Here is a 14,425-nt window from a genome sequence, read left to right as displayed (position 1 = left end):
GGTACTGATTTTGTCACAAAGATGGTAATAAAAATGAACACCACATGGTTCTATTCTTGAAGAACCCACAACTTATTGATGAAATAGAAGCACACATAGTCAACCTAGAATGATGCATGTTGAGAAATGTGGAGCAGAGATTTACTGAGGAAAGTAAGAACCTAGTTCAGAATCTTAACAACAAATCTAGGAAGGATGGGGGAGCTTTGAAATTCTTAAAACCAAAGGGAATAAATTAAAGTGCACTGAGGGGAGAATGGCTTATAGATATGAGTAGTATAAAAAGGGAATGCAAGGGATCATTCTCAGAAACTAGAAGACAGAAAGGAGATGGGACACTGAGGTAGATCCTCACATCCCCTGGCTGCAGCATCCTGTTTGGCGGATGAATGACTACGTGCTGTCATGGTTGAGCACGACTCCTCACTGTTTCTCAGCCATGAGCGACTTACTGGGGACAGGCTCTACCTGGAGGATGGTAAGGCCATTACGGTTACTCCTAGTGGGTGGTCCAGGATAAAAATATGGTTTCAGGGACTTCTTGAAGTTGCTTTTGAAAGTATAGAGAATGGTACAATCTGTCACATTGTAGAAAGAGATCAGCCCTTCCTCATACTGCAGAAAAATACCCACTGTCAAAAGGGGTTCTGGGACATGAAGAAGGAAACGGGGGCTGGAAAGTGCCTTCAACTGACCATTCTTCAGGGAAAGTGTCCAGAGACCATTTTCAGGACTAGCGGAGATGTACTGTCCTTTCCAGGGAACTGAGTCCTCACACAGTCCTATTGCCCACCTGTTCTTCCCTGCTACACAGACCTCCCAGTAATGCTCACCACAGGAGAAGCTGTTCTGACCCAGCACAGCCTCCAAAACATCAAGTCGCTTAGGATTATCAGGAAGACTTTGTTTTTCTGGAAGAGAAATCACTGTTTTTCCATCATCTGACACCCGAAGATGAGGGTGAGCAGTGTTTTCATCCAGTAATATGTTTGCTGTAGAAGAAAGATTAGAGCAATTAATTGTATGACTTTTGAACTTTTATCTTCTAAGACAGGGATCAAAGAAGGGTGAGGGACAAATCAAGTCACTTAGAGGATCCTTTTCAAAACTACAGAGATATAAAATACTCAAATTTCCTAAACCATTGTCCATGATGCCTTCCATTCCCAAATCTGAAATTTTTTTTTTTCTGGAGCAAAACATTAAACCATTTCACAGGTAAATTGATTTGCAGTCATCTCAGAGTTTCCAGAGGAAAAAACTGATATGGTCAGGAGTATGTATAGGTGCCAGTTCGCAGCTATGTGAAAAATCTTTAACAATGTTTCAAATCTCAGAATGTTTATGAAGTATTTTCACTGGGAATATTATGCTCATTATGAATAGAGTAAAAGTATGACAAGTGAATAAAGAAATGCCATGGAGTAAACCCCATCTTCAAAGTACAGAGGAAGAAACATGCTCAGTGTGTCTAAGAAATAGAAAAGCAGGGCCTCCCTGCTGGAGTAGGTGGTTGAGCCCAGTGCTGTGAAGCTGTCTGCAGCCTCTGCAGCGCAGTTTCAATCCCGGCCAGCCAGCGAGGGTCCCTCCTAGCGCGCAGACCTCTCTTGTCTCACCTGCTGCTTCCCTCAGCAATGCACTTCAGTCAGTATGTCTGTTCTGTTCCCTGCTCTCACCGCCCCCACACATCTGGCCTGTACCCCGGTTCTTGTATGCATAAATAAATAAATCTTGGGCCTCCCTGGTGGCTCAGCGGTTGAGCGCTGGGTTGCGAAGCTCCCCGCGGCCTCTGCGGCGCCGGTTCGATCCCCGGCTGCTCCCTGGCCACGAGAGGAGGGTCCCACATGGCGCGCAGACCTCTCCTGCCGCCCGCTGCTCCCCTCAGCAGTGTACTTCGGTCCTTCTGCCTGCTCTGCTCCCCGCTCTGGCTCTGGTGAATTCTCTCACCCTCCCGCGCTTCTGACTGTACCCAGTGCATGTATAAATAAATAAATAAATCTTAAAAAAAAGAAAGAAATCTTTTTTAAAAAAAGAAATAGAAAAGTATTTGGTGCAGCTGGAAGGAACGTGAGGGGGAAGGAAGGAGATAGAGGTAGAGAGGCAACAAGAATGGGACAGGATTATTTAAGCCTCATTTTCAGGATTCTGGCCTTTTTCTGGATGAGAAAGAGAGAAATGGGAAGTTAAAAATTGAAGAGAATGAGTATTAGCAACTATTTAGTGGAGCATGGGCTACACAATAGAGAGATAGGGTAGGAGTTGCCTGGAAATTAGTCCAAGTAGTTGTTGCTCTTTACCTCTTTTTTTCTGGAAGGAGACATAACAACATGTGTGTGTGCTGATAAGAATAAGGTTATGGACATGAAAGAATTGAGGAGAGGGCAGGAGTAAAAGGAGAGAACCGAAACCGAGTCCCATATTTTACTGATCTTTTTTGACTCTAGACAGTCTGGTGGCTGTTGTGAGATTAGGATGGAGTGATGACTTATTTCTCACTGATCTATAAACTGCATCTCTGGGGCCTCCCCGGTGGCGCAGCGGTTGAGCACTGGGTTATGAAGCTGCCCACAGTCTCTGCAGCGCCAGTTCGATCCCTGGCCGCCGGCGAGGGGCCCACATGGTGCACAGATCTCTCCTGCTGCCCGCTGCTCCCCTCAGCAGTGTACTTTGTCGTTCTGCTCTCCACTCTGCTCTGGTGAATTCTCTCACCCTCCCACATTTCTGACTGTACCCCAGTGCTTGTATAAATAAATAAATAAATCTTTTTAAAAAAACCAAAACTGCATCTCTGTATAAGGTGATTTAATTGTACCCATGCTTTACAGAGCTTGTGCATTCATTGAAAGGGGTCTTCTTGAAACATAATCTCTCCCATTTATTGACTTGATTCTTATTTTAATGTTTGGACTATATATTTGAAATCAAATGATTTCCTGACTTTTAGGATATCTTACAGATTATTTGGGCAAAACCATTTATTTACAACAGAATACCAAAAAGGTTAAATGACAAGCATTCAGTCATTCCTAGCCACACATTATCAATTTTGCTTGTTTACCTGCAGATTCTCGAGCTTTATTCAGACCTACAAATAGAAACATTCAAGGTTAGCTGAATAACTGGCAGGGCAAGGGATGTTGCAAGTAATGACATATAGCATGTCACCTTTGTCATTTTGACATTACTTACCATCTTTTCCTATGGCGATTCTTCGGTCTGCAGCCAATCAGAGAGAGAAGTAAGTATTCTGAGGTAATAGTGGCTTTATTTTCAATTTAGAGTGTGAAAGAGACACAGAACTTACCAAGTTCATTACTGAGTTCATCTAAAAAGTAAAATAAAGAGGTTAAAAATATTAATTCCTGATACTCAAAAAGTTTAATGTCAGGCTTTGCCCGTATATATAAATAGCAAGTTATCAATGAATATCTCTATTTCTGTAGTTTGAGACTCAAAGAAAGAAAGGACAACTTCTCCAAGACATCCACATGGGACCCAACTCAACTTGCTAAGCAAAACTTCCAGTAGAGGGCCTCCCTGGTGGCAAGGGGTTAAGATGCAACCTATGGAGCTACCCACAGCCACTGCAGCACAAGTTTGATCCCCGGCCAGGCAGCAACTCATATGGCACAACAGACCTCTCCGGTCATACTCGCTGCTCCCCTCAGCAGTGCATTTCAGTCAATCTGCCTGTTCTGTTCCCCACTCTGTCTCTGGTGAATTCTCTCACCCCCCACACTTCTGGCCTGTATCCCTGTTCTTGTAAGCATAAATAAATCTTTAACAACAACAACAAAAAAAACTTCAGTAGACTTGTAAACTTGATTTCTCAAGTGCACATGGGACAATTTCAAGGATAAGTCATATGCTAGGCCATAAAAAAACTTAGCAAATTTAAGAAGATTAAAATTATAACAAGTATCTTTTCTAACCACAATAGTATGAACATAGAAATCAATAGGAGAACTGGTAAATTCACATAGAAGTTAATCACATTCCTGATCTACTAATGAGTCAAAGAAACTTAAATGGAAATTTTAAAAGTATTTTGAGAGAAAAATGGTATACAACATATGTGCACTTAAGGGAAACACCAAAGGCAGTTCTTTCTTTGTAAATTCATGATACTTATGTGTAAGGCTCAAAAGTGAGAAAACAAAAATGCCTATCAACAAGTGGACAGATACACAAATTACATACACTTGACTCAAGCAATTGATTTCTAATTAACAATAAATACAAACAATTGATAAAAAAAGATGCATAATCTCAAATAAATATGCTGAATGACACAAGCCAGCTCTCCCCAAACTGTATGATTGCATTTATACAGATTCTATGAAATGTAAACTAAACTTTAGAAAGAGAAGAAGGATTATATATATATATATATATACATATATATATATATATATATATAGTATTTGCTCAAAAAGTTGACAGTAATTTAGTGCTTACCTTTTGTCCAATTTTTTTTTTATTTTTTTAAATAGTAAATTTTATTTTTATATTCCCAATACAATTGCAATCCCCCCATTCTGACCCCAATCCCTCCCCTCCCACACCCCACACGCCAAAAAGTGTCTCTGGTTCATAGTTTTTTGTTGATTTTGATTTTCACTTTCTTATAGTTATTCTTTTTCCTGGTCCCTTATTTAAGTTTTCTAGATTCCTGCTAAGAGTGAGACCATCCGGTATTTTTCTTTTTCTTTCTGGCTTATTTCGCTGAGCATGATCCCTTCCAGCTCCATCCATGTTGCTGCAAATTGCATGAGTTTATCTTTTTTGAATGCTGAGTAATATTCCATGGTGTATATGTACCACATCTTCTTGATCCAGTCATCTATTTTTGGGCATTTGGGCTGTTTCCTAAGCTTAGCTATTGTAAATAGTGCTGCTATAAACATAGGGGTGCAGGTGCTCTTTGGAATTGATGTTTCTGTGTCCTTTGGGCAAATACCTAGAAGTGGAATTGCTGGATCATATGGAAGCTCTATGTTTAGTAGGTCCAGAAATCTCCACACAGCTCTCCATAGTGTTTGTACCAGTTTGCACTCCCACCAACAGTGCAGGAGAGTTCCTTTTTCTCCACACCCTCGCCAACATTTGTTATTGCTAGTTTTTTTAATATGTGCCACTCTCACTGGTGTAAGATGGTATCTCATGGTAGTTTTGATTTGCATTTCCCTGATTACAAGTGATGTTGAACATTTTTTCATATGACTGTTGGCCATTTGCATTTCCTCTTCAGAGAAGTTTCTTTTTAGCTCTTCTGCCCATTTTTTGATTGGATTATTTTCTTTGTTGTTGTTGACTCTCATCAGCTCTTTGCAGATTTTTGTGATCAGTCATTTATCATTATTGTAGTGTGCAAAAAAATTCTCCCAGTTGGTGGCATTTCTCTTTGTTTTTGTTATTGTCTCTTTTGCTTTGCAGAAGCTCTTTTATTTGATGTAGTCCCAGCTGTTTATCTTTGCCTTCACTATCACTGCTTTGGGTGATGTGTCTGTAAAGAAGTCTTTGAGGTGCATGTTATGTAGTGTTTTGCCTATATTTCCTTCTATGTATTTTATGGTTTCAGGTCTTATGTCTAGTTCTTTAATCCATTTTGAGTTGATTTTTGTATATGGTGTGAGGTAGTGGTCAAGCTTCATTCTTTTGCATGTAGCGACCCAGTTTTCCCAGCACCATTTATTGAACAAACTTTCTTTGCTCCAATGCATATTCTTTGCTCCTTTGTCAAAGAAGAGTTGACCATAAATCTGTGGGTTTATTTCTGGATTTTCTATTCGATTCTGTTCTTGTTCCAATACCATGCAGTTTTGATGATTATGGCTTTGTAGTAGAGTTTGAAGTCTGGGAGTGTGATGCCTCCATTCCCTTCTTTTTTTTTTCAGGAGAGCTTTGGCTATTTGGGGTTTTTTGTGATTCCATATGAATTTCATCAATAATTGTTCTATTTCTTTGAAGAATGACATTCTGCTGTGTCCATTGTGATTTCTCCTCTTTCATTTATGATGCTGTTTATTTGTGCTTTCTCCCTTTTTTCCTTTGTGAGCCTGGCTAAGGTTTTGTCTATTTTATTGATTTTTTTGAAGAACCAGCTCTTGGTTTCATTGATCTTTTGGATTGTTTTTTTTTTTAATTTCGATTTCATTTATTTCTGCTTGGTTTTTATTATTTCTTTTCTTCTACTGGTTTTGGGGTTTTTTGGTTGTTCTTTTTCTAGATCTTTGCGCTTCGAGATTAGGTTATTTCTTTGAGTTCTTTCTTGTTTCTTGATGTGAGCTTCTATTGCTATATATTTTCCTCTTATTACTGCTTTTGCTGGATCCCATATATTTAGGATATTGGTGTCCTCTTTGTCATTCAATTCAAAGAATTTTTTAATTTCTTCTTTGATCTCCTCATTAGTCCTGTGGTCTTCCAGTAGTGTGGTTTTTTAATCTCCATGAGGTAGGAAAGTTCCTTGCCTTCTTTTTATGGTTTATTTCTAGTTTGATGCCTTCATGGTCAGAAAAGATGGTTGGTATGATTTCAATCTTGGGGTATCTGTTGATGTTTGTCTTGTTCCCTAGTATGTGATCGATTCTGGAGAATGATCTGTGTGTGCTTGAGAAAATGTGTACTCCGTTTTTTTGGGGTTTAGTGTTCTATAGATGTCTGTTAAGCCCAAATGCTCTAGGTCCTTATTTAGAGCTTTAGTTTCTTTACTTATTTTTTGTCTTGTTGATAGTGGTGTGTTGAAGTCTCCCACTACGTATGTGTTTTCTCTGATGTCTGTTTTCAGAGATGACAACAGTTGTCTGATATATTTTGGTGCTCCTTCGTTTGGTGAGTATATGTTAATGAGTGTTATTTCTTCTTGAAGTATTGTCCCCTTGATCATAATGTAGTGATCATTGGGGTCTCTTTTTATTTTTTTGAGTTTGAAATCTGTTTTATCTGATATATAAGTATAGCTGTTACTGCTTTCTTTTTTGGTCCATTGGCTTGTAGGATTGTTTTCCATCCTTTAACTTTGAGTCTATTTTTATCTTTTATAGCTAAATGTGTTTCCTGGAGACAGCAAAAGGTTGGGTTTTGTTTCTTAATCCAGGTTGCAACTCTGTGTCTTTTTATTGAAGAGTTTAGTCCATTTACATGTAGAGTTAATATTGATATGTTAGCATCTATATTTGCCATTTGTCTTTTCTTTGATTTTATTTATTTATTTCCTTTGTCTTTCCTTTGATTTTGTCTTTCCTTTGATTTTATTTATTTATTCTTTTAATAACTTTTTTTTTGGCCTTCTTTCGTTGTTATTGATCCCTCTGAGGTTCTGGCTTTAGGATTCCTTGTAGTTTTTTTTTGTAGTGGGGGTTTAGTCGTAACGAAATTCCAGAGTTTCTGTTTGTCTGGGAAGGTCCTTATTCTTTCTTCATAGACAAAGGAGAGCTTTATAGGATAGAGTATTCTTGGTTGGCATCTGTTTTCTTGGAGTCTGTTGACTATGTCCCTCCACTCTCTCCTTGCCAATAGTGTTTCTTTGGAGAAGTCTGATGTCAGCCTGATTGGTTTTCCTTTGAATGTTATCTGTTCCTTCCCTCTTATCAGCTTCATTATTTTTCCTTGTCTTGGATTCTTGGGAGCTTTACTATTATGTGTCTTGCTGTATTTTTCCTTTCGTCGTGGATGTTTGGTGTTCGTCTTGCTTCTTGTATATCAATTTTCAGCTCCTTCTTCACATTTGGGAAGTTCTCTTCAATTATCTCCTGGAATATTTTCTCTGTTCCTACATCTCTCTCCTCTCCTTCTGGTATTCCTATAACTCTTATATTTCCTTTCCTCATGGAGTCAGATAGTTCCCGAGGTCTTTCTTCGTTCTTTTTCCTTCGTACTTCTCTTTCCTTTTCTGTTTTGGTTCTTTTTATTTCTGTGTCTTCAAGAGTACTTATTCGTTCTTCCATTTCATCTATTCTGCTTTCATTGCTTTTCCCAGAGTTCTTTAGTTCCTCCATTAATTCTTTGATCTCCTGTTTTTCTTTTACTTCCCTCTTTAGGGACTCAATTTCATTCTTCTGACCATTGTTTTCCCTCTTTAGGGACTCAATTTCCTTCTTCTGATCATTGTTTTCCTTTATGAGTTCTGTCATTTTTTAAATTATGGCAATTTTAAATTCTCTTTCTGGAAGGCTCAGAAGTTCTTCCAAGTTACTGTCGTTGCAGTCTGGGGGTTGTTTTCTTTTTGTGGTGTGCTTTTTTCCTGAGGAGTTGTTAGGTTGGGTGTGGTTCTTCTACTCCCGACTGTCTGTTTTCTAATTTGCCGTATGCATTGGGACACTGTGTTGCTGGGACTGGCCGGCATCTTGGGTGAGCTTCTCCGCTCCCCTCTGGCTCCTCCAGGAGCCATCTGTCATTTTCAAGCAGTCTTTACTGAAGAAAGGTCCCTTTTCTAAAATGCCAATGTGGGGACACACTCCCCTGTGTGCTTGGTCTGCCCTGGTGGTGGGTTCCTGCTCCCCCTCTGGGTTTGGACTGCAGGCCAGAAGGGGCCTGGCGTGGCCGAGCTTCCCTGCTCACTTTGGCTCCTGAGGGAGCCTTCTGCAGGCAGTCTTTACTGAAGAAATGTCCCTGTTCTAAAATGGCGATGCAGAACGCACTCCCTGTGCGTCCGGTCTCAGGCACACTCTTCTGCGCACCTGGTCTGCCCCCGTCGTGGGTGCCTGCTCCCCCTGTGGGCTCAGACTGCTGGTCTGAAGGGGCCTGGTGTGGGCTAACTTCCCAGCTGGCCACGGGCTCCTCCAGGAGCCTTCTGCCAGGTTCAAGCTAGGTGGCACCAGAGATCTCGCCTATTGTTCTTGGGAGCTATTTTTTGACCCCGTGGGACAGGGAACAGAGTGGGAGTGGTAGGGAAAACCTCAACGGCTTTGGGGTGCTGTGTCTGCCTTGTGCTCCACCGACGTTGAGGACCCACGCTCCGAATTTCGTGCCCCAGGTCTCAGTTCCAAAGCCTTCAGGTCCAGGATGCGGGTTGTAGCCCAGTTTAATGACGCAGAAATGGCACCTTTTGCGCCCTGCTCCCGTGCCCGGGCGCCTGGTTTCTGATTACTCATTGAGGGACTTTCACCTCAGTGAGGGCCCCCGTGCACCTCCCCGCAAGCCTAGGTCGCAGGCGCGGGGACCTGGGCAGCCGTGATCCGTGTTTGCTTTTCCAGCGCCGCCGCTTTTCCACGCAGGCTTACCAGCAGCCCAGGGATGCGTGAAGGTCTCCGGGGGTCTCTGTTGTTCTCTAATGGCACCTGGAGCCATTCGCTCCCCTCTGCGGCGAATCCTGCAGGGTTCTCCACAGCTCCAGTTCACAGGGTGTGGTGGCTGAAATAGTTCCTTTCCCCTCACAGTCCTACTTGATGCATAGTTTGTTTTTGTTGGTCATTTTAGTTTTTTTCCTTTCTGTTGGTCGGAGAGTGCAGACTCTGTGGGTGGGGGAGGGGAGCAGGGTTCTGAGCTTTCCTCCCTTCTAGTCCTCTTTTATGGCAACTTTCTTCTTCGGCTAGTTTGCTGGAGTCATCCATTTATCTTCCGTGTCCCAGTTCTCACTGGGACCTGCCGTTTTTCCTCCCTATTAACTTTTTTTTAATGGGAGATCTTACTCGCAGTGTCTCCTCGCCGCCATGTTGCTCCGCCCTGTCCCCCTTTCATCCAATTTTTAAAATAGATAACATTATGCATCAAATAACTAGTGATAAAATGGAGACTTAGGGGTGCTTTTAGTCAAAATAATCAAAACTCTATAAACCAGAGACACTGCGGAGTGGGGGCAAAGGGAGAAGAGAGTAGGATCAAAACAAGGGGGGGGGTGGAAATTCTACGGAGACTATAACCAAAACGAAAATGCATACATTGTGCAAAAATGAAAAAAGATGTAAAAAATACATAAAATTAAAAAATTTAAAAAATAAAAACACTAAAAGTTATTTATCAGGCAAAATGCTTTTGTTTTGTTTTTGCTTTTTCAAGTCAATAGTTTGGATGTTCTCAACCCAGAGCATTTCAGAGTGTTTTACATCTCTTTGACTCTCTCCTAAAGTTCATGGTAAGTCCTTCTGAGCTGTAGCTAAAAGGACAATAAAGGTAATAAAAGTGGCTATATTGAGGCATCACAATTATAGAGTGGGAGACTTAAAACAGGTGGGGAAAGGAATGAAAATACACTTAGAAATATAGTTTCATATATAACACATGAAGCTCATATAATTTCTAGTATTCTTAGCATCTGCTGATACTACCTGTTGAAACAGACATACATTCTTACACATAATAATCATCATTGAACGTAGGCATGACTATAAGGCAAGGGCTTGGATAAATAAGACAAGGATGCTCACTGGGACCACTCCTATTCAACATAGCACTGGAAGTAAAGCTAGAGAAATCAGGCAACAAAAAGAAAAAAGATGTACCAGAATTATAATGGAAGAAATAAAATTGTGTTTGCAAATGAGATGTTAAATAGCACAGAAAATCCTATAGACTCAACTAAATAAAAATTAGAACTAACTCACAAATTCAGGAATGTTACAGAGTACAAAATCAATATAAAAACCAAGTGTTCTGTGCCCTCACAAAAAGTTATCTGAAAAATATATAAAGAAAACAAACATTGATTCCATAGCATCAAAGACAATAAAACACAGGGAAAAATTCAGCCAAGGAGGTGAAAGATTTCTACAATGAAAGATATAAGCTGTTAAAGAAGTTGAAGATATAAATAAATGGAAAGACATCAACTTTTTAAAATGAATCAATAACACTTTTCAAATAGTCAAACAACGAAAAGTCATCTATTGATTCAGTGCAATCCCTGCCAAGATTCCAAAGACATTACTTAAAGAAATAGAAAGAGGGCCTCCCTGGTGGCGCAGCGGTTGAGCACTGTTTTGCGAATCTGCCCGCAGCCTCTGCAGCGCCGGTTCGATCCCTGGCCACCGGGTGAGGGTCCGACATGGTGCAGCAGACCTCTCCTGCCGCCCGCTGCTCCCCTCAGCAGTGTATTTTGTCAGTCTGCCTGTTCTGTTCCCTGCTCTGGCTCTGTGAATTCTCTCACCCTCCTGCGCTTCTGACTGTACCCAGTGCTTGTACAAATAAATAAATAAATAAATCTTTAAAAATAAAATAAAATAATCAAAAAAAGAAATAGAAAGAAAACAATCCTAAAATTTATGCAGAACCACAAAAGACCACAAGTAGTCCAAACAATCCTGAGAAAGAACTAAGCTAGAGATACCACACTTCCTGATCTTTCACTAGATTACAAAGTTATAGTAATCAAAAGAATGAGGCACTGGCATAAAAAACAGACCTATGAAACAGAATGGAGAGTTCAGGGAAAAACCTATCCACAACAGTCAATTATTTGATAAGGGAGCCATGATACTCAATGGAAAAAGAACATTCTTTTCAATAAATATCAATACTTCTGGGAAAATAGCATAGTCAAATGCATGAAATGCTATTTCTATCATATGTATTCCAAAAATTAACTCAAACTGGATAGAAGATTTAAATGTAAAATCTGAAACCACAAAACATCTGGAAGAAAACAGAGAAAAATTTCTTTGACTTCTACCTTGGCAATGATACTTTGTAACTAACTGCTAAAGCAAAAGCAACAAAATAAAATGAACAAGTAGGATTATATCAATCTAAAAAAAATGTATGCACTGAAAAGGAATCCACCAACAAAATGAAAATGAGATACAATACTTGCAAGCTATCTGATAAATTGGGGAAATACGCGTAAAAAACCACAATGACATATCATCTGACACCTGTTAAATAACCTTTCATAAAAGACAAGAAATAAATTCTGGCAAGAATGTAGAGAAAATCAATCTTTGTGAAATATTGGTGGGAATTAAAATTAGTGCAGCCAGTATTAAAAAAAAATATATAGGGGCTCCTCAAAAAATTAAAAAGAGAACAATCATGAACAAACAATTTCACTTTTAAATATATATAAGAAGGAAATAAAATCACTGTCCCAAAAAGATAACTGCATACCCAGATTCAGTGCAGCATTGTTTATAATAGTCCTGCCAAGGAAGCAACCTAAGTGCCCATAGATGAAAGGATGGATAAAGAAAGAGGGAGAGGTAGATATGTATATGTACATATGTACAGTTTTATGGTCAATGATGAATTCACTTGGAGTACATCTTTGTTGTACATGACTTACCGTTCTTTTTCTTTATTTTTTCTGCAAAAAGCAAATGTAAATGTTAGCAGTTCTTTCTTTCATATCTACAGAAAAACCACTTCAAATATTTGTCTCCTCTTGAAAATAGAAATCATAAGGTCAGAAAAAATAGGTACAACATGTAACAATAGTAAACACATCAGGAAGTTGCTAAGATAGGTCTTAAAAGTTCTAGTCAAAAGTACCTCTGGGAGGTAGTGGATGTTAACTCTAATTATCATAGCAATTATTTTGTAATATATACATATCAAATCTTTACAGTACATTTAAAGCTTATATGATGTCATGTTAATTATCCCAATAAGGCTGTGGCGGGGAAAGGGAGCAGGGAGAACAAAATTTGAGGTCAACGCTGAATTCAGTTGGAGTGGGTTGTTATTGAACATCACTTACCTTTCTCTTTCTTTATTTCTTCTGCATAAAAAAAAAACACAGAAGAAAGCAAAATAAATGTATGTTAGATAGTGTCTTCTCCCTACTCACAAAAAAAACCACCTCATATCTTCATTACCCCATTGACAAGAGAAACTGTAAGATCATAGACATAATATACAACATAATGACAAAAGTTAATCAGTAAATTTGAATGTTGCTAAAGGGCAGATCTTAAAAGTTCTCATCAAAAGTAAAATAATAAATATGTAACTAAGTGGGATGATGAATGTGAACTGTGAACTATACTATTTGATCATCATTTTGCAATATATATGCATATCAAATCTTCATGGTGCAGTTAAGGTTCACATGACATTATATGTCAATTGTCTCACTAAAACTGCTGGGGAGAGGGAAACGAGCAAAATCTGAAACAATGCTGAATTTAATAAGAATGGGTTTTCATTGTACATCACTTACCTTTTTCTTTCATTAATTTGTCTGTATGTATGAAGAAAAAAAAACACAAGAAAGCAAAACAAAAGTAAGTTAGATGGTGTTTTCTTCTCCCTACCCACAGATTTTTCCCCATCAGATCTGGGTCCCCACTTTACAAAAGAAAATTTGAGGCCACAGACATGTGGGTTCATGCTGAGCCTGGCACATGGAAAGATTCCATTTTTCTGAATAAAACGTTTACACAAACTAAAAAATATTGTTTGACTGTGAATATTCATATGGAAAGATATGAAAAGAATTTCCTTCCTTTCTTGTTAATTCCACCATCAGACAATTCCTCAAATTTAAAAACATTGGTGCCAAGTACCTACAAACTCCACACTTTCTATCCATGATTTCCAAAGGGTGAGGTCTAAAACTGACACTGATGTTCTCATTTCATCACAAGAGCTATTAAGTGGAGATCTGGCTCATGATAAGAACAAACTGGAATAACTAATGATAACTTGTATTTCCCCACTGGGAGCGATATCACTAGATAGAGGATTTGGGGGTGGGGCACTTTACCTTAGCTGGGGACAAAGAGGCTGGAAACTTTTGCTAACTCAAGTCAAGCAATAGAAATGTTCAATAAAAAACCTTAAATACAAACATTTTCCCTGGAGTTTCAGAAAGAGACAGTCGTCTGTTCCACACCTTAAAATGTTCCACACCACAGGTTGCTGAGCTGTCCTGTATCCTCAGGAGCCCATAGCACTGGATCTTCCACAGAAGGAATTGTAGAAGTAGGGACTATTGCAATTTTTACAATATTTCCCCTCAACCATGTCATGCTAGCATATCCTTTTGAGATTTTTCAGGGAACAAGTGTCAGCAAATGCATTCAGAATTCCCTTTATCTAGGTTTTCTCAGTAGAAAATAACCAAATATGCTTGTTGGACAGTGTCAAGTTCGTGCAAATAATACTTTATCAAAATAGCTACTAAACATTTGACCAAATGTGACTGTATCACACACAGTTATAAAGATTTATTTTTTTAAATAAGGGGAAAAATTGTTTTACCTGAGGGACATCTGTGTATTCAGATATTCAAATACTCACTCTTTCTTTTGGGGAAGATTTTGATGAATTCCTCAGGGTCCCCTGCCATTGCCCATTTGCACTTACGCCATTTCCAGAAGGACTGACTACTTAAGAACTTCCTTATAAATCCCTTCCCTTTACTTCATTCTCCTAGTAATGTGGAGTCTGGCTTGACATCTTATGAACAGGCCTATTTCTAGCAGCTAATGGCCAAAGTTCTTCACCAAGAACTATCTGAGATCCAGAGGAGGATAGCAAAGGCATGGGG

General features: G+C 39.2%; 1 protein-coding gene across 1 annotated transcript in view; it reads right to left on the bottom strand.

Moving 5' to 3' along the window:
* Positions 1-423: 423 nt before the first annotated feature.
* The window catches only part of LOC311173842 (butyrophilin subfamily 1 member A1-like), a gene marked incomplete at both ends in the record, with an annotated part of 52,153 nt that continues 38,151 nt past the window's right edge, over positions 424-14,425 (bottom strand). The window contains 4 exons of the mRNA XM_084237932.1: positions 424-992; positions 3,059-3,085; positions 3,190-3,216; positions 3,305-3,325. Of these exons, the coding sequence (XP_084094058.1) occupies positions 424-992; positions 3,059-3,085; positions 3,190-3,216; positions 3,305-3,325 (644 nt within the window). The remainder of the gene's footprint in view (positions 993-3,058; positions 3,086-3,189; positions 3,217-3,304; positions 3,326-14,425) is intronic.

This window comes from Talpa europaea, assembly GCF_964194135.1.
Source record: "Talpa europaea genome assembly, chromosome: 7".
Classification (NCBI taxonomy): Eukaryota; Metazoa; Chordata; class Mammalia; order Eulipotyphla; family Talpidae; genus Talpa; species Talpa europaea.
The sequence above is the reverse complement of the archived record's forward strand: the minus strand, read 5'-3'. Positions and strand labels throughout refer to the sequence as shown.